Source organism: Chelonia mydas, chromosome 10 (genome assembly GCF_015237465.2).
Source record: "Chelonia mydas isolate rCheMyd1 chromosome 10, rCheMyd1.pri.v2, whole genome shotgun sequence".
NCBI lineage: Eukaryota > Metazoa > Chordata > Testudines > Cheloniidae > Chelonia > Chelonia mydas.
The window spans coordinates 69,715,316-69,741,216 of NC_051250.2; the positions used below are offsets into that span (position 1 = coordinate 69,715,316).

Sequence of the window (25,901 nt, forward strand, 5' to 3'; positions counted from 1 at the left end):
ATCGGATCCTTTTCTCTTTCTCCTTTTCTTTTTGCGGATACAGACTAACACGGCTGCTACTCTGTATCAGCAGAGTGAAAGCGTTTTGCATGGATTGGAGGGAGGTATTCAGCCCCTTCTGCCTCTTGGTAGGGCCACTGCTCAGGGAAGCGCATCCTACAGGATAGAAGCTCCCACAGTCTGCCATGGTGGATATCAAAGCTAGAAGGAAGAGGCAGCCACACCGGGATATTCTGGAGACAAAAAGGGTGGGATAACCGCCCTTCACAGCAGGGAAAGGGGAACAGGGAGGGCCAGCCTCCAGTCAGGTCCCTGCCTTGAAAGCAGCAAGCGCTAACCTGGCCCTGTGCCCGTATCTGCCAATAAAAATTAAGAAATTGATTTCCTTTTGTTTGCCTGACAGAACAGGGCTCTTTATGAGACAGTAAATGCAATCCATCTCTGAGCATGGCCAGAGTTTTAATTGTGTTTGTTGTGCTTTCACTTATTCTGTTTTATGAGTTTCAGTTGCCATCCCTGCTGGTGCAGAGCTCACCCCTGGGGGATGAGTCAGTGTTTGATTTCAGCTCCAGCAAAAGGTTGGGATTTTTTAAACACGTCGCGTTTGTTGTTGTTGTTGTTGTTGTTTTTAATGTAAAGGTTGGAGCTGTTTTTGTGTCTGCTGTTTATAAATAAATATATGTCTCCCGGTCTGAAGCAGGGCTGGACGATTCTGTTTGAGAGCCATCCTTCTGCCAACTGATGATATGGCGCTTTGATGTATTGAATTTAAGATTAAGATCACTGAAGCATGGAAGCATCAACTGAGGTTTGAGGTCAGGCCAGAAGGCCAGTGGGATTTTAAAAGGTGGATTTTTTTAAAATGAGGGCTTTTACAGCACTTGCAGTAGCTTGCTTTTTGGCCCAGTTTACTGGGAAGGGGAGGGTTTTTTAGTTATGGATCGTATACAGTTCTTAATTAAATGGCTTCATTGTGTGGTTCTTTATATTATACAGTGGAGTTTGGATGGCCCATTTAGCTCTTGTAGTGATCGATCAAAAATCAGTTCCCAAAAGGCAGTTCCTGTTGATGGTGGTGTGGTTGGCCCATTGTTCTGAATGAACTATTTCTTAGCCATCTGACCTGCTTTGGGACCGCTGCTTTGGGGTTTGTAGTGTAGCTGGGTCAGACCCTTTCTAAAACAGTGTTAAGGAATTGTATTGCTTATAGGGTGAGATTTCCAAGTCACCTAAAGGATCTGGATGTCCACTTCCCATTGCAAAGAATGAGAAATGCACATCCATATCCTCTAGGTGGCTTTGAAAATCCCTTACATTCACTACAAGGAGATTTAAGGAGCATCAGACTGGAAGGTAGGTACTTTGTCTTTCTTTGATCTTTTCAGAGATAGGAAAGAACTTGACTCCTCTCTGAGGGCCATTCTGCCGCAGTAAAGAATGTCATGGCTTGGGAGAGCACTGAGCATCAGCATTTACAACCTGCCTGACCTGCCTTTTAGATGCCCGGTAGAGGTTACTGTCTTAGCATGATGGACTTTGTGCTCCTGTGCACGTCTGCTTTGGAGAATTCATTATGTTATGGATGTGCATGGAGTGACCATTATCTTCTCTTCTCTAATCTCTGGCTATTTATAAGGTATTCTATAATGCCTATGCCTGCATCTTATCAGAAAATATAGTACCTTACCTTGTTAAGTAATTGACCGTTTGGATATGCTCATGTGAACAGGGGATTTACTAGGTGCTTTACAGACCTAGAGTAAGAGGTGTACCCTGCTTCATAGAGCTTCAGACAAACTGGAACCAGAGCAGTTCAGCCACAGGAGACCACGCTGGAGAGAAGATGGTAGAAAGTCCCCAGAGACAGTGGGTTTCAGGAAGATTAGCAGAATGGGAGAAAATGTGCTTGGCAGATGAAAAGAGGGAGGATTTTGGAGCAGCAGAATCAGGATAGAGTCAAATCCAAAAGGGGGAGAAAAAGACAAATGGGCACAATGCTGGGAAAGAACTGAAAGGCATATAGGGTGGGAGGGAGGCCGCAGGAGATAAGAGAGAAGGGAGGTAGATGAGCGTGCAAATGGGCCTCGCTCATGGTGGTGTGGGGGGAAAAGACAGAAAGAGTCAGAAAGGGGAGCTACGCCTTTCTCTGTAGTGACTCTAATGGCTGACGTTGGGGCCTCTCTGACAAGGCTCTCCACCAATCTTTCTTGGATGAGGACTGGTACAGTACTTTCAGTTGTGGTGACCAAGTAAGAGAGTCTAAAAAAAGGGAGCGTGGAGCTGAATCAGCTGCTGGAGTCATGGAGGGGCCCGCAGGGAACTGTAGTTGCTGTCTTGCAGCAGGTATGAATGACTCTGACTGTTAACCTGACTTTAGCTGCATACCAGATTCAACCTCTGCCCCTAATGTTAAAAATCCCAGAGAACACAGAAGATACGCACAAAATCCTTCAAAAATTAACTAGTGGCCATGCTATACGGTAATTAATATCCACAATACAGACCTATTTGTCCACAGACAGACACCTGCTACATCATCATATAGTTTGAGTTCATTGGTGACTCAAATTCACTTTAGTCCTGTTCCAAGATCTCCCATGGGTATATCAGGAATTACCAGGGGTTATCCTGGGCCATTAACCTGGATTTGGTGGTACAAAATTATGTCCATCCGGGCATCCACCTGCCTATCCATCTGTCTGTCTGTACAGGTGGATAGATTTACATAGATCCGTAGACACTTAAATCCTGAAGTCAATTTTTATTCAGTTTTTCTCAGTCCTTACTCAGAAAATCTCTCACTGAAATCAGTAGAAGTTTGCCCAAGTAAAGATCTCAGGATTTGGTCTTTCATCAGTATCGTCCATTGTAAGTGCAGTGTCCCGTACGTGGTTAGCAGTTACAGTATGTACGGTATACTCGAGAGAGTGTTTAAAAGTTACATTATTGATACATGGTTTATTTCTATGAGCTATTGATTGTATATATTGTATATATCATGAGTGGCAGAGCAAATCAAGCCCGCAGGTACAATATGAAAGGCTATCGGTATCTAGTTGGAACCAATTATGTCCCCAGGGTCTGTCCAGTATGTCTGCATTGCATCTCTGGTACCATGTCACCCTCAGTTTGTGTCAAAGAGAAACTGTGATTAATTCTGTGCTGGAGAGACCTGGATCTCAAGCCACAGTGACCTGTGCTCCCCAGATGTGGCAATGGGAGTGAAAGAAAATACAAGAAATGCCACCATTGGTGGGCACAGGGTGGTGTATGGGGTAGGCAGAGATCTAAGAGAGGAGCAGAGCTGGAGATTTAGGAGAAATGTAAAATAACAAAGATAAATAATTAAAAGATAAGAGAATGAGAGGAAAGCTTGGAAGGCACTAAACATTAATTTGTAAACGTTGTACATAATTAATCCGATAATATCTGGTTTCTGAGTTTATTGGGGAGGAAGTAGCTGGACGCTAGCCAATAGCTAAGTATCTTGGTCTCCATCTCTGGCAGGGATCAGAAGTGCCTCCAAAAGGTAAGAGCAAATGCATTCTGAGCTCCATTGGTGCATTCCCTTGCACTGGTTTCCCTGGGGCTTGAGAAGGGGAAGCGTTGCAGGCTCATTCTTGGCAAGAGGTGGAAGTGTGCTCAGGCAGACTCTGCAATATATTATCCATATGGCTGTAACCATCAGGTGGCTCCACCCCTGACAGTTCTTGTTTTGTCAGTGACTAGCAGTAGTTGTAGGTGTTTGGGGATGGTGATGGACCAGCAGAGTTGGCTGGTGCTGAAGCTACTGGGGACTGGTAGCTTCTACAAGTGTACCAGGGTCTCCTGGAGCTGGGTGAATTTCACTGAGATGAGATAAAGCAAGGTCTTTCGGTGCTTTTATTTCAGTGTAAGCCAGGCAGTGTGTCTTGTGTACTGTATTTGTAATGATCATGACAATAGTCTTGACTTTCCATTGCACCTTTCATCAAAATGGATCCCAAAGCACAGTTACTAACGGATCAGGCAAACTGCTAGCACATAGCGGCCAGGAGGGAGCACATAGGGAGCACTTTGTCCATCCTGAATCAGGGCCACCTCTGGGACAAAATGCTGCAACCTCGTACTGCCCCAGTTCCCTCGTGTCATTTGGGAAAATCTGTTCCTTTGTGTATGTTCTGTCTTTAAAAAAAAAATTAAAGATCACAGATTCAAATCCTGGCCTGAAATAGTTTTAACTGAGAGTTATTAGAAGGAATGAACAAACCTCTTTACCACTGTGATGGAAGTGGTTGGGAACCAGTGACCAAGAAGCAAAAGGCGCTGTATATCCTGAACCATCCAGAGCCCTGGTACAGTAGACCTGTCTTCTGTTTAGTTTTAGCGTCTAGTGTCTTCTCTTACTGATTGTGAGGGCCTGATTTGACAGAAGTGCCAAGAACTCTCAGCTCCCGTTAACTGCAATTGGAGTGGTGGCAGCTCAGCATTTCTGAAAACTAAGCCCTACCTTTGTAGTAATGCTTTTGAAACCCATCTTATTTGGGAGCCATCTGTAGTGTCCTCTAAGGCCAGGTCTCCACTTGAAAGGTTTTGCTGGCAGAGCTCTTTCGACTAGGGGTGGGATATTTCTTTACGACATAGCTTTGCTGGCAAAAGCCCTAGTGTAGGCACAGCTGTACTGGAAAAAAAAGTGGTCTGGCTGAGATAGCTTATTTCACTCATTAAACTGGAATAAACCACCCTGGCAAAAGCACTTTGCTGGTATAACTGCATTGACACTCGCAGGGTTTTGCCAATATAGCTATCCCATATAGACATCATTGGAAACCTTTTAGGTGTAGACCAGGTGTAATCCTAATGACTTTTAGCCACCCTTCCTGCTCACTTACACTGATGTGTGTCCTACCACCACACCACGTTACTGCCTTGGGACATGAAGACCCTTAACTGGCACTTAGGAATCCCTGACAGCCCCCTTTTAAACACCAGGCCCATTTGGGGTGCTAACCAAAGAATTGCTCTCTGTTTAGACCAGGGGTCTCAAAGTCCCGGCCCACGGGCCATCTGCGGGCCAAGAACCTCCCCACTGCGGCCCGCGGGGAAAGACCCATGCAGCCACACTGCCAGCTCTGTCTTCTGCAGGCGACGCCCCGCGCAGCTCCCATTGGCTGGGGGAGGGGGCGGCGATGCCATCACTAGTCGCCGGGCAGAGTCAGCCATGGCGGCAGCATCATTAGTTGCCGGGCAGAGTCAGCCATGGAGGCAGCGTCACTTTTTTCCACAATGACTATAAACAAGTCAAAATACCGAACACAACTGTCTGATGCCCACCTCCCTGCAATCCTGAAGGTTTCAACTGCTCGGTCACTGAGGCCAAACGTCAACAAACTGACTGAACTGAAGCGTTGCCAGGTGTCTGGCAAACACTAAAAACTCTCTGGCAGGCGAAGAATTGTATAAAGTTGTATGACAGTTTCATTAGTTCTAAGAAATTCGAAATAAAAAATACAATATAAACATTTTCTTTTCTGAACACCATCTTCAGTGACATTATTGGCCTGCTGGGAGGATTTGAGGACTGGCACTGGCCCTAAGATAAATTGAGACCCCTGGTTTAGACTGAGGCCTTGTCCAGGCTACAGATGTTTTGCTGGCATAACTATATGGGCAGAGCCCTCTAGTGCGGATGTAGCTTATGCCTACAACAGAAGGAGTATTTCTGTCAACAGAGCTGCACCACTTCCTGGAACAATGTTAGCTGTGCTTCTGTCGGCATAGCAGTGTCTGCCCTGGGGTTTTTGCTGGCATAGCCGTCAGCTAGGGACTGTGGGTTTTTCATCCCTCTGACTGACATAGGTATGCTGACAGAACTCTGTAGAGTGGACCTGGCCTCACTGAACTGCCAATGTGTGGAAGAATAAGCGAAAGTGGAGGAAGTGGGCTGAGCATGTAGAAGGAGAGTTGGCACGGGTGACAGCCTGCTATGGAGAATTAGCTGAGAGTGAAATCCATGAAGACCTTTGAAGGGTGTAAAGATCAAGGAGCAGGAGGTATTTTGGGGAGCATTCGAAAAGGGCTTGAGGTAGGAGCAGTGGGGATGGAATGAAGAGAAGGAAACTGCAGAGCGACTCTCAGGAAACACTTCCTACCTGTGAGGTAAGGCCATGAGATACTTGTGTTCAAAAGCGGAGTGGTGGAAGCCCCGCTGCTTGAGACATTTAAACGGGACAGGCCTACATTGATGGAGTGGTTGAATGGGCTTGATGTGACTTACTGTAATGGGTCTTGTCTATCGTTAATGTCTATGGTTTTTCTCTGCCTCTTTTGCATTCTGCCTTCTTGGGATTCAGTTTGAAGCTCACCTTCTACCTGAGGGACAGGAGCACCAGTTTGAAGACCTCAGTGCTGACCTCATTAGGTAGACATTAGCCAGTGAGTCACCAGGCGTGCTCCCCTCTGAAGGCAGCCTCTTGTGTTCTGCGGAGCTGCCTGGACTAAGTGTATTGTCGTGTACAATCAACTTTGTGCACAGCCGTTAGGTCTGTCTGTTGCTGGATCAGTTGATCTCAACCTGCCCCTAGGGCAATCTTGGTTACTGTCCCCTCCCTTTTCTCCTGCCCCTGCCCCACAGCCCTCATCTGCTTACTCAAGAGCGTACTAATGTTCCATTTTATCTGGTTGGCCAATAAATTGCACAGCATCAATGAGTTGTTATGAATCATCAAAGGTGGGTGAAGGTCTCAAGATTCAGAGATGTGGCTCAGTTTGGAACAGGTCCCAAAAGTTTGATGCTAGTCCCACCTTTGAGACATTATCCAGGCTTCGTTGCTCTGGGAGGCATGTTAGGAATCTCCTGAGGATGGGTTTTCCTATCGGTTTCCCAGCACTTCCATCAGCTCCCCCAAATCTAAACATCCTGCTGCCTGGAGAAACCCGTGGGGTTGTCAGTGGCCTCTACCATTGCTGTAGGGGCAAGTGGGACCTTCATGGACTCTGCAAAAACTCTGGTCTACTATCCTAGTATATGGCTCTTTTATCTTGATTGACATGTTTTCTGTATCCTGCACCCTTAAATGGGGGCATGTCACCCTCCCGCCTGCAGAGACAGACATCATGTTGTGTTCACTTCTCAGTGCAGTTTGTGACAGAGGAGACTCATGCCTACCATGAAAAAGACTTTGCTTTTGTTCCTTCTTTGGCGGGGTGTGTGGGTGGTGGTGGTGGTGGTGGTGGTCTCTTCGTTTAAAGTAGGTCATTCAGACTGAAATTGCTTTTTGTTTATTGTGTTTGGAGAAACACAATACCTGTACTCCTAAAGCACGCATCTTGCAGGGGAGATGAATTCTGCTGTGTTTTCTGTAACATCACAGGAGCTGAGGGTAATCTGGGCCCTGAAAGAAGGCGAGAACCTGCCAAAAGGAACTCACAATAAAGGGAGAGACTTCTTTCTTGTGAGTAAAATACCTGCCAGAAATCTGCTAATTACACAATAACTTTATTATATCCCACTCGGAAGAACAAACAATACTTGAAGTCTGAGAAATCAGAATAGATTAATGCAGTCAGAATGTCTGAATGAAGCACATATTCTCTGGATCCTCTCAGAAACTCCAAGGGAGCAAAATGACTTCAAGACACTCTTCTTTGTTGCTAGCACTACATAATAAAGTAATTGTGCAATTAGCAATAGATTAGTGACAGGAGAGAGACATTTTCTACTCAGCGCAGGTAGAAGGTGGAGCGGCTCCGCTCATCTTGGCTTAACCTTCTCTTAGCCCCTGGTAGCTTCCAAAAAACAGCAGAGATACATCATCAGATGACTGGGATTTTTCTTCCCTCCTTGTCTGAATAAATTGCAGTGTGTTTGATTAGGGTGCTGAGGAATGTGTCCTTACAAAAGCTTGCTTTGGATCCTTCTCATTCCCAAGCTCCTCACAGTTTCCCATTCATGCAAGACAGATGGCTGGAGCTTGCAATTTTTGGCTTTACCAGGGACCTGGGGAAATGGTGGTTGTGATCATGGGGCTTGTGGAAAGAACATTTCATAATGATCCCTCCTGGCTTCTGAAGTTCCGTGAGGTTTTCTGGCCTTGACAACTTTCCGTCATGAAAGCTGACGGGCAGTTTTACAACTGGGGCTGTAAAAATCAGGTGATGACTGAGGTTTGTAAAATGTTCATGGGTCTGAGAAGCTGGACCTGGCTATTAGGTCACCTGGCCCTTTCTTCAGGGCATCCTTTTGCGTATGAAAATGGGGGGGTGTTGGGGAGGGGTTAGAGCAGCCGTACCCTGGGATTTGGATGTGTGCGTGCATGCATGTGCAGGCTTGGATGTGAGGGCGGGGGTGTCTGTTTTTGCAGGAGGTGGGCTGTGTGTTTGCAGTGTTTGGGCCATTAGGGTGTCTGAGGGGAGCTTGAGTGGGCCCATTTGGCGGTGTTAGGATGAGTGTGTTTGCCCATGCTGCGGCATGTGTGGTTGGAGGGGTGTGTACATGTGGTGTTTTGGAGGGGGCAGTTTGTGAAAGGGCAGGGAGCTGTACATGGATGGAGATGTATTTTGGGGTGTCTGAGAAGGAGGGGGGACCAGTGTTTGGGCTGTTAAGGTGACTGTGGATGTGGGTGCGTTGAGGAGGGGAGGGAGCTATTTGTGTGTAAGGGTCTACTGAGCAGGCTGCTGCAACAGCTCACCCGCCACGCGGTTCCCACTGGGTGACAAGTGTGAGCCCTTGGCTTAGAAGGACAGCATGGAGAGAGACTCCAGGCTTCTCCGTTAGGCCTGCTGCCCAGCAGTCTGACTGAGTGGCGAGATCGATAAAGCATCCCTGGAAGTGAGCAGCAAATGGGGAACTGGGATGGCAACAGTCAAATTAGAGAAGATGGGGAGGAGGAAACTCTCTTGAGCCTGTTACAGCTCAGCCCAAAGTTTGCTCCAGTTGCTGCCTGGCTCTGCACCATGCTTGGGGCTTGCTCCTGGTGCTGGCTGTGGGTGCTTGTGGCAGCCCAGAGAGAGGAGGAGCAGAGAGAAGCCAACACTGTGGAGTGCCAGCAAGAAGGAGAAGCTCTGCCGGTGAGAAAATCCTCCTGCAGCCTCTTCTCAGGCAAGAGCAGCCCAACAAGTTGATGGCAGGTGGAGAACGTTGGGGGGATTCCCCTGGATTGCAGTCAGAGCGCACTGGCTGTTTTTCTTCTCCCTCTGTCTGTGAATGCTCTGGCTTTGGAGGGGCTCCGGTGGAGAGGGCGTGGGTTGCTCAGCACACAGTTAGGAAGGAGGGAGGTGCATTTCCATCACTGTGAGACTCACTCAGGATTGACTCCTATGGACTCACAGAATTTGTGAGGCTCACTCAAGATTGACTCCTATGGATCACAGGTTCCCAAGCACATCAGCTGGATCTAGGGGTTGTGTGCATGCAGGCAGGGGAAAAGGGAAGGAGGAGGTGTACATGGGTGGTGAGAGGGAAACGTCATCTGAGCACAGCCTGAGACCAGGAAGCCCTATTTGTGAACGCTGCTTCTCCAGTCTGTGCTCTCGGTTACTTGTTTAATCTATCTTGGGTCTCATATCGTGCCCAGCACTGTAGTATATGAACACCACAGAGGCTGAAATGTCCGGCAGGGACTAAAGACGGTGGCCCTCCAGGGGAGGGCTGAAGCCTGTTCGGTTGCTGCCTGTGCTGTAGTTCTGGAGGGAGAGGACTTTGGTCTCCAGGATTGTCAGTCTGGCTCGCTCACCGGTATTGTGAATGGGACGGGCTCTCCCCAGCACCCATGCATTGCCTGGGAGATTCCCAGGATAATTAATCTGTTCAGGAGGTTAGATTACTCTTTGTCCAGCTGGCGCGACTAACCTAGGTGAACTGTATGTAACAGTGAACAGAAGAACCACACAGGGATCTGGGCTGCTTGTCTCTTCATTGTGTTGTCTGACGTTTTTGTGTGTGATGGCTCTAGGTCCCGTGGCAGTGATCAGCGGGGAGGAGGATTCTGCCAGCCCCCTCCATCATATCAACCATGGCATCACCACACCCTCGTCGCTGGATGCTGGCCCGGACACGGTGGTGATCGGCATGACCCGTATCCCTGTCATCGAGAACCCCCAGTACTTCAGGCAGGGCCACAACTGCCACAAGCCAGACACATGTGAGTGCCTTATCCAGCTGGATCCTTCTGCTTATGTGAGGACAAGAATGGGGGCTGGGGTGGGGGGAAGAGGAGTGGGTGGAAAAAGAAGGATGAAGAGGAAGAGGCAAAGGAAGAAGTGGATGTGGGGGAGGATAATGGGTCTTGTATGGTCCAGAAATGAAAGTGAACTGAAAGGTAAATCTCAGGTCACAAAAATCACAACATACATGTAGGTGCTTCAGAAGGAGAATTCCCACCCTCACCCTCCATTCCACTTTCATCCTCCTACCACCACCCGTTAATCACCTTCCCCGTTTGGGACAGAGACAGCCTAGAATGGAGCCTGCAGACGATTTCTTTGGGCACTGTACCTGAGGCGTGAGCCAGTGCAACTTGAGAGCAAAAGGCATTAGAGAGACCTGATTCCCCTGTGGGATAAGGATGCATCTACCCTTCCTTCTCCAACAATTCCCTACCCTCATAGAAGCGGGACTGCCTCCTTGAACAACCTGCAGCCGAAAGGGCAAACACAACAGTATCTACAGGTAGGGCAGATACACAGAAAACACTTGGAGCAGGAGAGCAACAGATTTGGACACTCCATTTCTTACACTCAGGGGGGCCTCTGAAAAGCTTGAAATCTGCGTTGTGGGCAAAATCCATTAAATAGCAAATATCTTCCACACCAGGTGATAAACTGTTCAGCCCAGCTTAGCGGGAGCCCTCATAAACTCTGATAGTGAAAGTGAAGGGCTATTAAAAAGGATGCACTGTTGGTCACCACATACCATGACTGCTTCCTGGGTCACTGTCCCTCAGTACGTGGAGCCCATGCACAGTCAGTGGATCAGATACAAACCTCCCGCTGCACCCTCGGCCTTTGTCAATTCCTAGAAGCAACCGCCTCCCACTCCATTTATTGTTCAGGTTCTTGGAATATTTTGCATTTCTTGGTTCCAGTCAGGGTTGGATGTAACAAATGGCACAAGGAAAGTTATTGTCACCATCTTCCCGGCCTGACCAGAAGCAGGAAGTACCAGGGATCTTGCTGGAGAGCCAGACTCCCAGTCTGTTTTTGCAAACTCGGGAGGCTGGAAAAATTTGAGTCAGCAGCTGAGCTTTGAGGTGTTCATAGGAATCAAACTTCCAAACCGTTAGAAATTCACCCAGTACTGAACATTAGGCAGGAACTTGGTTCTCCATGGCCGCGTCTTTTGCAATCAGATAACCCCGAACAGCATCCTCTTCCCCTCCTGCTGAGACATCAAGGGCTGGTCCTATCGCTGACACTCACACAAACTGATAGAGAGAAACATGAGCTGAACCTCCAATCCTGGACTGTTGCTTGTTGCACTTCAATCACCGGAGCAATGGGGTGTATCCAGTTACTGTGCCTCGCTTTCCCTTTGATTTGTATTTTAATGTATTTCTTTTGATCAGTTTGTACAGGGAGGGAGTGGAGTGTTTTGGTTAGGAAGAAGGAGCCAAATAGTGTGGTATTTCTGTATCATATTTATGTTTTATATTTCTTATAGCACCTCATCTCAAAACACTCTACAGACTCTGATGGCTTTGATTCTCTCATTTCTCTCTCATCTCTGTAATCTATGGTATTTCATAGTACATCAACTGTTTTGGTGTGTAAGCACCATTGTAGTAGTGGTGGTTGAAAATCAAAGGATTCAATTTACTCTGAGTTTTGGGGGTTTGGTTAAATATTGTGGGGCTGCCCGGGAAGTAGATCGCAGCAGAATATGGTCCAAAAGCTTCACGGGTTCCGTTTGATTAAGATCTGAAAAGTTCAATATGCAGCAGAACCACGAGGGGCTGGAATCTGGATCATTTAACCGGGCCATGTGGGGAGAATTTAACATTGTCAATAAATATACGCACAACAGATTATAGGGAAAGCACGTCCCTCTGCTTATCTGCCTGGAATCATCTGCAGGGCTCCATGTTTCTGGCGTTAGTTTAGTATATTTTAGGGCCCAATCCTGCAGCTCTTATTCAGACCAAACTCCCTGTGACTTCAGTAGCAGTGTTGCATGAGCCCTGGAAAGTATTATAGTTCACCTTTACAGTAAATAAAACCAGCCAGACTCTTTGGAGCTTCCATTTGGTTTTTATTTTACCCAAGCTGTTCTGCCCAGCTCTCATTTAGCATGTTGGGGCTGGCTGGAGGTGAGTGACTGTTCCGATTCACCCAGCATTTTACACATTGGACCTCCGGTTTGCTCCTCTCAAAATATTTCCCCCTCCTCCCCCTTCCCTCTGTGAAGGAGAGGTGAAGCCCTTTAGATAGGCAAGCCTATTAATACCCAGCAGCGTCCATCCAGAAAAGGGGCTGGTACAATGCCTGGACATACCAGTGGCTGTTAGCCCCTGCCCTTCTGATCACTGTCTTCCTGCTAAATCCACTAGCTAGATATTAGACTATGAAGCCCATCACTAGCAACGGCATTCGCCCCCATATGACTTGTAGAGCCCAGATTCACAGACAAGATTTTGTTAACGTATCGTCTATAAACTTTGGAACGTGGCTTCTCTCTTTCTTTAGCTTGGCCCTGCTCCCTGGTTGGCTGTGATGCCAGGTGTTTGGACTGAGGACACACAGACACCTGTTACTGAATTACAGCGAGGAGAGAAAACTCTCTGTGCTTAATGCCATATTAATAGTACATTGGTGTGATATAGATTTCCGTCACCCTCTGCACTAACAAACATCGCTTATCATGCGGGAATGATGGATGTTTATTCCCAGCCACTTAGTTCTGCATAATGGAATTGCAGATGAAATATGGAAAGTGGCTTGCTGCCTGCTAAGCTTTGCCCCCTCTTGCTGCTTCTGCACAAACTTGTCCTGTGGGGGGTACTCTTACAGGCCCATTAATTACTGCTGTCTGCGAGGAGACAGACGTTTGCTTCTGACTATGGATGTGCTGGGGTTTTTTTCCCTATCAATAGGATGAAGGATGCTGGAGCTCTCTGTCTCACCTGTGATTTTCTCGGAGCTCCTGAGACCAGGGCCATTCCCTCACTCACCTACTTGCTGCTGCTCCCAGAATTAGAGAGACAGAAGGGAAGAGTCATTCTTCCTTTCCTAGATGTGGGTTTGGGGAAAGGGCCTGGAAGCAAATATGCCACCCTGTCCCTGTATTGGGACGTATTGACCCTTTGGGACCTCGCGCTCTGCCCCCTTCCGTCCTTTGCCATTCCCTTTGCTCCTTCCAGCCATAACTCTGTGTGCACCGGTCAGCACCATGGCTTGGAAGGATGCATTTTTTTAATAAACAAAAGCTTCAGCTTCAGTCGTTCTCACTCACCTGCAGGGGGTTAAGCTGAGTGTCAGATTTAAGATGGGGCATATTGATCTCAGAAGAATTGGTGGCAATATAGAGCCCCTTTTTTCTGGGACACTGAACAGGGATCAGGTGGGCATATCTGCTTACTGAGATCTCAGGGTATCGGAAGAGCAATGGGCATGGATGAATCTGTGCCTTCACTGTCATCTGGAAATAGTTGTGTTTCTTTTCTAAAATGCAGTTAAGTTGTTTTGGGTTAGGGCACCGTATGGAAGGGAACTCATCAGAATTCAGCATGCAGTGGGTCAGAAGGTTCCATCCCATGAGTGATGCTGGTGCTGAAGCAAAACGTGACTCATTCTACCCTCCAACGTTTCCTGAAAATGGCAGTCGGTTCCTGTGGGCAGGAAACTGCAGTTTGCGACAAAAATTAACCACATGATGGTAGAAAAAATCATCTGCCCAAGAATGTCTGCCCAAGAGACATTAACACTGATGCAGTGCCCTGATGCTAGTGGGAAGGACCAAATGTCACTGTTTTGACCATGAACAGCTGTGGTTGTTGACAGCAATGGAGACTTTCCACTCTAGCTCCAATTTGCCAGTCCTCCCCAGAGTAAAAAGGATCCATTTTGCCCCCTGACTCTAATTCCAGGTGGGTGATGGAAGAAGCTGGAAATTTCTTAGATCTAAAAGCTTCAGAGATGTTTTGGATGAAAAGGTTTGGAGGCTGACCTTGCTTTTGATAATGGTAATAAACACGGGCTATGTTGAGGTGATTATTTATTAGAACTTCTTGAGTCTGTCCCATCAGGCTCTATGCAAACATGGTAGCTAACGTTCAGTTGGCTTCCTGTTTTGTCAGAACAGCAGTATCCCAGGAGCAGTTGTTCTTGAGGAAAACTGGCTTTTCTGAGGTTGTTCCAGAGCAGAACTAGGAAGAAAAGGCCTCAGCAATGAAAAATACTTTCCAAGAAGGAATCCGAATTTTTCTGAAACTCCGGCAATGCTCAGTTTGAGTCTGGGGTGAAGGGTCAGTTGGGGCTGCTCTCTCAGAACAGGATGCTCTGGCTCCAGTAAAAACAGCAATGTTGGAGTCATTCAGAGCCTGGTTTGATTTTTGTTGCTGCTGCTGCTGACTGGGCACAACGGTTGTTTGGTTTGTTTTCCTCTGTCGGGACTGGTGCAGCCTCAGCACTGCGATGCATTCGCCATGTGGGTGGAGCCGACGTCCTTCTATAGAGTACTAATGAGGGGTTTTTTACAACCTCATTTATTACAGGCTGCCCTGACATAATTGCATATTCTAAGTTAGTAATTACACATATTCACACTAATTAAGTAATTAGATATAATTACGCTAACTGTAAATACATGGTAATCGGCTAAAAAGAAGTATTTCAGGAAAACCAAGACGAATCACACAATAAAGACACCATCAGCAGCCTTTCCGCACATCATTCTGTCTTTATCTTGCATTTGGAGTGAAGTTTGAAAGGGAATCTGTGATCCATTCAAAAATCATACTCTTTAAACAAATGGATTTCCTCCCCTATGTCTCTGATAACACTGGAAAGTCAAAAGGAGAGAGGATTTTTAAAAATCCAGTTTTCCCCTCACTGCTGATGCTCTTTGTTCATCAGTTGTATTTTCTCTAGCTTGGACAACGGAAACTGACTAAGTCCATTCCATTTTGCTTGTAATCAGTTTTGCTCCCAGGTTCTCCAAGATGCACATCTTAGGTTGCAAATGTTTGCAGTTTATTTGTATGGAAACAACTGTTTTCACTGCTAATAGAAGAGGAAACGTTTCTGGGGGCAGTTAGGGTTTGCAAAAACTTATTTCCACCCAATGTAAATTTTGAGCCAACTTTGAGCTGATGACAGAGCCCTTTAACTGTTAATGAGCAGCCCAGAGTAACTGAATTATAGTAGACATAACCTCCAAGTAGACTGAATCCCTCCCCTCCCACCCCCAAACCCTTTGCAAGTCCTACTGACGCTCACGTACACAAGCACTGACCCAGCTCTCTGCTCCTTCGGAAAAGCCTTAACCTTCCCAGAGACTCTAGTTCCCTTCACTTCTCTCAGAGGTTTGGCCGTGGCGCTTTCTTGTGGGGTACATCAGCATTCTATGCTGCCATCCTTTGCGGCCAATGTGTATCTGAGGTCATTAGGGGACTTAGTGGGGAGGTTTGGGCTGAGGCCTAATCAATGTGCCGATGACACCTAATTGTGCATCTCCATCTCCACCAACCCAGGGAGGGTGATCAGGTGTCTCAGAGTTTGGGTGAGGCTGGGGCATAGATGAAAGTGAGCTGGTTGACACTTAGTCCAGTTAGACAGACGTGTTTATGGGGAGTGGGGGAAGCAGCAGGATGAGACTGAGTTGATGCTATACCTCCAGTTTGAGGCTGTGTTCATTTTTTATTACCTCCGCTCACAGCTTGAAGGTCGGGTTAGATTCCCAGCTGCTTTTGAAGGATGAAAGAATAGCAGTGGTCAAGGCGCCTTTGTCCATCTAGATCTGACTAGGAGGCTGTGCCCATTTCTCTTGGATGTGAATTTAGCTGTCATGATTGATGCCTTTGTCACCTCTAGATCAGACTGCTGCAGAGCGCTCCATTCCCCTACCCCCAGCAAGAACTTCTTCTGTCTGCTTTCCCATTGCTGTCCAGCCGCCAGCCTTTCCACTGCCAGAAACCCTCTTGAGCTTTCCTAGACAAGAGTTCTCACTGATGGCTGCTGCCCAGTCCTGATGGTCAGGTTCGGAGGTGGGGTGGAGACCACATGTGAAATAGGCTCCCTGGGGAAGTGGTGGAAACCCTGTCTCTAGAGTTATTTAGAACTGGACTGCACAAAACATAGGAGATCTTACTGTAGGGGTTGATCTTACATTGACAAGTGGGTGGAGGGGTATAGGCTGGATCTAATAAGTCTCTTCCATCTCTTTAGCACTTATGTCTAGGAGGTTTCTGGCTTGGCTCTGTGCAAAAACCCTGAGCTCAACACTCGCCTTCTAGCAGCTGGAAAACCTCCATGATTCTGAACTAGAATCCTGCTTCCAAACCTTGCAATCACCCCCACCACCACTACCACTCCAGAGTAGTCTCTGCTGGAAACTGCTTAGAATGCCAAGGGCTAATGTCAGTCTCTTGTGAACAGATTTTAATGTTCAAACCCCACAGGCAATGAAGCAGAACTGAGCAGTGCAGAGTGGCAGAATAAGGAAAGCGCAGGGCCCCACTCACCCCTTCTCGCCCACCTCCTCTGCCTCATTCTCCTGACTGACAGCTGAAAGGAAAGGTCACTGGCCTGCCCATCCAGCTCTCTCTACCTACGGTCAGCTCTCAGCTGGTTTCTCTCTCTCTGCTGCACTCTCCAGTATTCCTTATCTGTAAGCATTTGTTCTCCATCCCATTTACCCAGCTGAGGAAGGGAGAGAGAAATGGCAACAAATGCCAGAGCTGAGAAGTCAAACCAATCGCAGGCGGAGAGTGGCAGACTGACCATCCAGACCCGTTCCAGAGCTATTCTGAGTTGCAATTTGACCCTCAGGATTAACACCACTAGGAGTTGGTCTTCTGCCTTTCCTGCCATGGGCCATTAACTTGCTATTGAGCCAAAGGAATAGCAGGCTGCAGTGGAATGGTTGGCAGGTGCATTCTTCCCACGTATACCAGGACTGTTGGCCAGTACTGCAGGTGTTTCTACATGGGTCCATTCAGGAGAAACCAAACAATTAAGGAGGAAAATTCCTGTCCTGCGTTTCTCTCCCCAAACCCTGCAGGCATTGCAAGGCATTGTGGTAGCCAATGATGCCGTGCCTGGTGGGACAGTCCCGCCCTACTCCTAATGTGACACACATGCTGTCTCTATTTGCATACAAGCAAATCACCTCCTGCAGCTGTGAGGATGGGCTCTGAGGAAGTTAGATCCTACCAGTTACTTTAATGTGTGTTTATTGAAGATGTTTGTAGCAACAAAACAGAACAAAGGCAGCAAAGCACAACGCCAGCCCGCACCAGGAACTGAAGCTGACAGCACAGCTGTGGCGGGTGATGCTGCATCCGGAAGCCACACTCCCGAGTGCAGCGAATCCAGTTCCATTAGAAAACAAACCATTAACTCATCCATAACTCAGTTATGTGCTGGTGACACTGACCTGCCAGTAGGGAGACAATGTTCATGAAGGGATGAGACCCATATACAGACATCAAACAGAGAGCAAAGCCTTCCCCTAAACACACATCCTCTGGCCCCAGAGTCACTCTTGAGGCCCCTTTAATCCTGGCATGTCCAAAGGTGTCAGCTTGCCTGAGGTGATTTTAGAATGGAGCCAAAGCTCTATGAAGGGGGCCTGTAAGTTGTACGAAGAAGCAAAGCAGGGAAAGGCCTTCAGCATATTTCCTATTGGGCTGGAGCAACTCTATCACCCCAGGCTGCTGTTGCTCATCAGAAGCCCTGTCCGTCCATCAAGAAAAGGGTAGTTTGATCCTTCCCACTTAAGCAGTATGGGAGCAAACTCTTCCACACTAGAATAATGATTAACCCTGAACGCTACTTGGCTGCAGCAAGGATGTGTATATGCTCACTTGCCACCCTGGGCACATGCACACTTACCTGCACACTCATTTGTGCACCTGTGCACACTCATTTATATGTAGCCTATCCCGCCAATGTATTGCAATAACATACCCATCATTCTTACTTGTACGCCCTCCTACGTACACATTCATTTGAGTACGTATGCATGCTCACTTGTATACTGCAGTGACAAGCATGGTATAAAACCATAGTTGGATTAGCTCCAGGCACTCACTCACCAATGCATGTGCTCTCACACATACATTCACACCCACTTATCAGACGCCTCTGCTCACAAATAACTTTGCACCTGTTAATTTTCTACTTTCTGCTGAGCACGCTTGCCAGTTCTGACACCCCCCCCCCCATGCAGATCTAGCAATGGCAGCAGGCACACTGACATGCAGCCTGGGCAGCTTCCCTTTTACATATTGCCCCTCTACCTGTCAAAAATGGCTGTCTCTGCAATTTCTGGAGGGTGAAGGATTTTCATGAGCTGACATGAGAGACTGGATTTTCAATTCTGGCAGATCATAAACTGTGAGGCATTTTGGGAGTGGTGGGGTGAGAAAGAAAGGATAGGGCAGGTGACAGAATGAGGAGAGAGATTATCATGCTGTAAATTGGTGCCTGTTTAATCATTTGCTCACCTATGTATTGGTATTTTGTAATGTCTATCCGGTTGAATTTGTCTCAGCTCCACTCTATTCTTGGGGCTGAGGTGGGTGTCTATGCCACAGAAAGACATAATGGTCTTCATCAGTCACTGATGTCCTGGCTCAGAGCTCCGTCCCCTCCGCCTGGCGTAATGGTGACACAGCAGCTTGTCCTGGGGATATTGCTAACTCATGCAGCCCTGATGCCAGTGATAAGGAAGAAAGCTTTAGAATGATCTCCTAATAGCTGATTGATTGTGTGAATTATGCCTTGGGTATTTCTAAAAATAGATGGTATATCTGTAAAGAGAGAGAGCTGAGCTCCTTACCCATCAGGTATTTATTTATTGTGGGTTTGTCCTGCATTTGGTTTGGCTTATAAAACAAGCATTCCGAAAGAATGTTGACCTGCCTGCTGTACCTACAGGTCCATGATGTCCATGTAGTTCATGGATGTTCTGATTTGTGGAATGTCATGGTACCAAAGAAAGGGTTATTTTGTAGAAGCTAGTTGCCAGGTTCCAGGAGTTGCTTGGAGACAATGTCAGGCTCTCTTGGTACAGTATAATCCACCCAATGAAAGTTGGTTTTGCAGATGTAACATCACATCCTGCTGGAGAGTTTTGGTTGGGTGAAGTCTTCCAGAGTTGATCTGAGTTGATTTGGTTTGAAGGAGATGCTCTCTCTGCTGGCAGTGCAGTTGAATTAAAGCTCCTAATAAAGACAGCCGTTATTAATGAGAAGTCCAGGTGCCGGTTAGAAAAAATATTACTCCCAACTATAGCGTGAGCATCTTTAGTAGCGCTGCCTCTCTCAATGGAGGTTTGGTCTGGTACCCTAGAGCGGATGTAATGGTGATGGTTCATCAGCAGTCACAAGTACTGTCCATTTCCAATGCTGCTTTTAGACAGAGACTCCAGGAGTGGTTTCTCCTCAAAACAGCATGTACAGAACATGGCAGAACCCACAGTTCCAGTGGTGAAACCCAGATAGAGATCAGGGTAGCAAGACCCTCCCCCGATTGCAATAGGTTCACTCCAAAGACCTCCTCGTGTCAAAGGGGGCTCGCGTTCCGTGGATCTGGGAACGGATGTGTGAATGGCCTGTGAATGCTCAGCCAGGCCGATTGCTAAATGAGCTAGACAGTCTTTGTAAAGAGTGGTGCTGTCTCCTGTCTCATGTACCAAAACTTGGCTATGGAGGATGCCGCATCTGTCACTATGCCGCAGGCACTTGGAACAACCCAGTGGCGGACCCCAGGGTAGAACTGAGCTGCATCTGGTCCAGTCTGCTGCCTCTAACAGTGGCCAGTGTTGGGTGCTGCTGACGAGGGTGCCGCAGTACGGTGCACCCAGTCATGCAATAGTATTCTCACTGAGGGGGAGTGTAGCAGGGATTTCTTCCTGACTCCAGCTAGTGATCACTTGGTGCCATGAAGTCTGGGAGCTCTTGTTGGTTTACTCCCGGGAAATTGTGAATGATTTATTATTTACATTGCAGTAGCACCCAGAGGCCCACTAATGTAATTGCACATACCGTTCTTCAGAGAAAGGTCTAATCCTTTTGAGTCTTACTGAGTTATTTGCCTTAATATCTTGCATCGGTAGTTCTCCAGGTTATTGATACATTAAAATATTGGTTTTAAATATGCTGGCTTTTAAATCTGGAGTGCCTTCTTGTTCTTGTACTATAGGAAATGCTAAACAGAAGCTTCATTGCCCTTCCTTATCCCAGTCTCTCACACCCTATCCCATTCTATCCTTTCTTATTAACCCTGTGCCAGGCTAAAGGGTTCTTTCAGAAACAAAATAAAAAAACATTTCATTTATATTGAGAAATAACAGATCTATGTGGCTCTGATAAGTATAAAAGGCAGAGAAGGTGGCTAAATCTCCAAAGTGTACATGGCAAATTTGCCTTCTAATTGCAACACTGAAATGAAATTAAAGTCCCTGCCTCCCTCCCTCCTTCATCTCATCTTCTCTCACCCTTCCACCTCCTACTTGAGGGATTAATTTGAGCTAATCCTCAGATGAGCAAAGTCTTTAGGAAATCAAAGAAGTAAAGTAAAACCATGGGGGTAAAAAACCTCACACTCGACACTAATAAAGAAATTACTGGCGTCCTACATTATGAATTGGATAAATTTTTAATGGCCGGGAATGTGGTTGATTTATAATGCATCCATCCGGCCTGAAGAGCCCATCGCCAGCTAATAAATAAATGACTGGCCCCTTGTATTAAAAGTATCAGTCATTTTACATCATGGCACTGTAACTGATGTAGAGTATCAAGCATGGGGTGGAGTGGGCCTGGGGCCATGGCAAGTTCCATGCAGGCAGAAAAAGCAGGATGGGCTTCATGCCCCCAACCTATGTTTCAGACAAGCTCTGTGAGGCCAGAGAATGGGTCTCAGTTGAGGTGGTCCTGTGAGAACCTGGCTGGCTGGTTGCAGTCCTTGAACCCTGCTCCCTTAGAGGAAAGTGAGCTCAGCTGGGTTTTCCTTCCTTCCCCCGTACCCATTTGGAATTTCCAGCCTGCATTCTGGGGGGAGGTATCTGCTCTCTGGTTTGAAAGCTGTCAGTACAGGGGGGAGAAACTCCCAGGAAAGGATCTCAGCTCCAGTTCCATGCATTGTGTTAAGCAACCTGCAGTTTCCATTCTTGTCCTTGCATTGCTGGGGCCCTCACAAACCAAAGAGAAATGTAGCTAGGCTGAGGTCTTGCTCCAAGTGTCTCCAACAAGGTCTCATTCAGTGCAGCTCAGTATTCTGTCCTGTGGGTCTTATACTTAGGGTGCAGAGCCTGTGCAAACCAGGGGACAGGAACCCAGAGTGTTTGGTGATGGGCCCATTAGTGGATATCATCGAAGATCTAGGACAAGATTTGCAAGCCCATGTTCACTGGGGCAGAGCCCAACAAGCCAGAGTGAGGGTGTCCAGGAGCTTTGGGTGTGTTCTGCTCTAGGTTTCTCAGGTAGATTTAATTAGCACTTCACAGCTCTCTAGAAACACTGATTACTCCTCACCGCCACCTGTCAGGTAGCAAGGGATCCTTGTCTCCATTTTACAGAAGGGGAAGGCAGAAGGGGAATTGACTTGCACGGGGTCCCAGGGCAAGTCAGTGGCAGCTCGGACTAGATCCTGGAGTTGCTGGTTCCCCAGCCTGCATTCAGCCCACTAGACCATGTTGTGTGTTTATGTGCCTCCTGTAATTATTTCATAGTTGGCAAGGAGGTAACTCCCAGATGAGACCAGTTAAGTTAGCTCCTTGCCAACTTGGTAGGAGCTGGGCTGAGCTGGGTGTGAAGGAGTAGCTCCATTTTACAGACATCATTGCCAAGGACATAGATATGTCATATGCTTTCAAAGAGGCTCATTGCAGAGCTTACGAGGGGAAGAGTAGGGAAATATTTACCTTATACAAAAGGCCTCCTTACTGCCTCTCCTTACGTGACTTCCTTTATTGGCTGAAAGAATGCAACATGGAGCCTGGGACACTGGACTCACTGACCGATGAAAACAGAGTGCTCCAAGCTACAGATTTTGTCTTGGCCTGGAGGAAGAAAGAGTTTATTGCCTTATTTATTATGTTTCCCCATAGTAGCATAAATAATATTTTCATAATAGATGTGGACCTTATGAATAATACAGAGTCTTGATCTAAGTAATTGCGATGCTTTTTAATATAAGAGATCTTCAGTGTCAAGTACTATTAATGAGCTGCCTTTACTCTCTCTCTCTGCTGAGGGCAGTTGCAAACCCCAGCACTGTGAGAATTCGATACATATGGGGAAGATTCTATTGCACTGTTCAATCATCTTGTTCTCTTTGAGAGACCCCAGAAAAAGTATCCTGTTTGCTGATTTTCTCAGCCTTCCCTGGGTTTTGATAGATGCCCAAGTTGCGTAGGTTGCTGGGAAACCAATACTCTTACATTTCGTATAAATCTATGAACATCTGATTGATCCACACATTGGCATTTACTACTTTAAATTGCAGGGACTACTTTGAATTAATGCATATATAATACACTAATTCCACCATTGTATATACATTGTTTTAGTAAACCTAGGGTGGATGAAGGGTGCCAGATCATCCTGGAAACTGAGTTCCTCTCTCCCTAGATCTGGTATAGCACAGGAATTTGCAGTGTTAGTTTCCATAGCCAATATGCCTCGGTTTTGCCCTGGAGGGACCAACCCTCGAGGCTAGGAGGTAGTTCAGCCTCTGTGGCCCATTTGGTCTTTGGCCTCCTTTTTGAGGCTGAAGAAAGAGAGGGCAGTTAGATGGGGGGGAGACATTTTCACAAGTGCCTATATAACTTCGGCACTTTGGAAAATTTTACCCATGGTGTTTTTTGTGATGTTTTTCACCACTAGGAACAAGACAAAGACCCACCACCCCGTGGGCTGTGGGACTAGTTCAACTACCTGGTTGGCGTGGTGGAATACTTTTCTCAGGACAGAGGTAGAAGCACTGTCCTGAAGTGCTGCAGGAAATGTTGATGGTGCTCTTCCCTTTGTCAGCAGAGCACTGAACAAGCATCCCAACATGTACAGAGGCAGGGCATGCTGTGCTGTGCTGCTTGAGGTGATGTTTTTTTGGGATGAAATACAAACCAAAGATCCTGGTCACACTCCTTGTGGTCATTAAAGAGGAGCGGAAAAGTCAGATTATTAGACATGGTGTTGTGGTTAGATTCACACTCAGGTAATGGCATTCTGCCTGTCTGATTTCCCCCTGCAGTGTTAATTGGAAGTACTCCTCGTCACTTGCTGTCCTAAAATCCTTTGTAGACTTGCCTCCTATGTGCTATTAAACAGGTGGCTATGTTGTTAGAAATGGTTCCTTTATAAAGTACATGCTGTCTGTAATGCCTTATGATCCTTTGGGATGAAAAGCACTGATGATACTAATTATTATTAAGACTGAACACACAATACCTCTTTAGCAGTTACACTGTCATCTGGGGGGGATAATGTGATGGCGGTTGTGGGAATTGCTGTGTGGTCATTTTCATGTTACGTCACTGTTCATATAAAACAGCCATTCATCAAGTGGCCTGGTTGCCTAGTGGTCAGTGTTCCTGAGATGGCTTCCTGCTTAATGTGTTCGAGGCCATGTGTCCTAGTGCCAGGAGGCCTCTTTAGATTAATGGAGCTGTCTTGGAACATTATGGATGCCTTTTCCATTTTTTTCCAGACTTTGCATCTCAAGCCCAGAATCAGGCTGTAAATCTCTTGCATTACTCTTTTCCCAGCCAAGTTCCTTTTTAAGTAGTTTCACTTCCTCCTTCCCCCAACTCCCTTAGGACTGGAACTCTGGAAGGGGAGAACTGCGGCCTGCTGGCTTGGCAAATACAAGGCCTAAAATCAGGCCTCACCAGCAGTGAGAAGAGGCAGGGAGGGGAAGGTCTGGTGACCTTGGATGGTGAGTCAGGCAGGGCCTGTGTGGCCTCCAGTGTCCCTGTGCCAGAGGATAGCTAGTATCTCATTGACCCAGTGAGCCTCTGCACGTAACTTTTATTGATCATCAGCTTCTTAATCAAAAATTCAGTCACAGTTCGATGCCACAGTTCTCCCCCTCCCTCTTCAGGCTTCACCCCAGGTGAGGCTCACATTCTCATTATGCACCCAAGAAGCTCCTCTCTGGAGTTTGATGTGTGAATTTCAGTTCTGGTGAATGTGTACAGCTACCACAAAGCTCTGTTCATTGTGTTTCTGATCCACCACCGGCTGGTCATGCTGACCTTCTGCCCATGAGTGCTCCCCAACTGACCTGGAAAGTCCAAGTCTAAAATCAAAATTCGTACTCAGGGCCCCAGTATAGCAGTGCCTAGTGCTGCTGCTAAAGTGCAGAGTTGGCTCACGCCTGCCATTATTTAAGCACGTGGCAGCTGGCTACTTATCTGCCAACTTTTGCATCTATAGAGCTGGGAGTTTTCCCTCAGTTTGCACCTGGCTCCATTATGAGCAGCATGGCACAATGACGCAGCATTGTTCCTCACAGCCATTGCTTTGTGGGGAGAAAAGTAGAAAACAGCTCTTCTTCCCATTTTCCCTTCATGGTTATGCTACAAGTGCAATTCCAGTGTTGGAGAAGAGTCCGGAGGGAAGGAGGAGGTGACTCTGCTCAATACAGAAACTATTCTAGATGGTGGTATGGAGAGATAGTCAAGGTTTCAGATGAGCAGCCCCCACTCTGCTGTACCCTTCCCCGGGTGGACTAAAGGAGAAGACTGAGCTCAGGAGGAAGGCAGTGCTGCAGTGAATCTGTGCCCCACACGCTGCAGAGGCAATTGTATAAACCACACACACACCTAGGGAACTAGAACCCTCAGCCTTGAGTCCCAAAAGCTCAGGCCTCTGCCACCTGAGCTAAGGTAGATCTCTTGTAATGGGAGGTAGTAATCAACCCCTTATCTTCCGTATCAACCAGCACGAAACGTGACACCACACACATTTACTGACTACAAGCTAGTGGAGGACAAGGATGTCAAGAAAGAACACTCAGAAGGGCACATTAATAGGGTGAAGAAAAGAGACCGTGAGAGAGGGGTGACTGGGGCAGAAGGATTGATCTTGGGAGGTGGAGATAACAGGGCAGAGGAATTTTGATGTAGGAGGTTAACTGAGGGAAAGAACACACAGAACAGCTCTCAAGGGATTTAAATTGTGTGTAGATGATGGGAGAGAGCATAGGGGATTGCAATCCTCATGGAGGGTCAAATGTCAGCCTTGGTCCTTCTAGCTGGACCTTCTTTTTTCTTTCCCTGACCTTCTTGTATATAGTTCAGGCCAGATTTTCAGGTGGCTTAAAACCAGTGTGTGATTTGAGTCCCCACAATGGCCATACAAAGTGCACCCTCATAATTTTGCACAAGTGTTCTTGGTCATGTGTGTGTGTTCTTCTCTAGAAGTTTTACAAATCTGACTTCTTTTCTTGCGCTTGAGGTGTCATCGTGCTCCAATTGTCAGAAGAAACAATGGACCATTTTTGGATGGGACATGATTATTTTTTGGGAGATGAACCTTGAGTTAGATGTGTTTGTTCCTGTTGCATCATGTGTAGCTCAGGGCTGAAGTTGCAGTTCTGTTTGATTTTCTGGTATGCTTCATTTTCCTTCTCTCCTTTGGTAATTGCTGCATTGAAAAAAATTCTCCTTGCTCCTTATGCGATCAGTGCTGCATATTCTGTATTGGTTACAGTGCTCTAATAGCTTAATTTGACTGTGCAGGGTCATGTCTCATTTA

At 46.9% G+C, this 25,901-nt stretch overlaps 1 protein-coding gene across 5 annotated transcripts in view; it reads left to right on the plus strand.

The window, feature by feature from the left end:
- The window catches only part of NTRK3 (neurotrophic receptor tyrosine kinase 3), a 325,185-nt gene that overhangs the window by 188,263 nt on the left and 111,021 nt on the right, over nucleotides 1–25,901 (plus strand). For all 5 annotated transcript variants that reach the window (XM_037910851.2, XM_007060361.4, XM_043524704.1 and 2 more), the window contains one exon: nucleotides 9,933–10,121. In XM_037910851.2, the coding sequence (XP_037766779.1) occupies nucleotides 9,933–10,121 (189 nt within the window). The remainder of the gene's footprint in view (nucleotides 1–9,932; nucleotides 10,122–25,901) is intronic.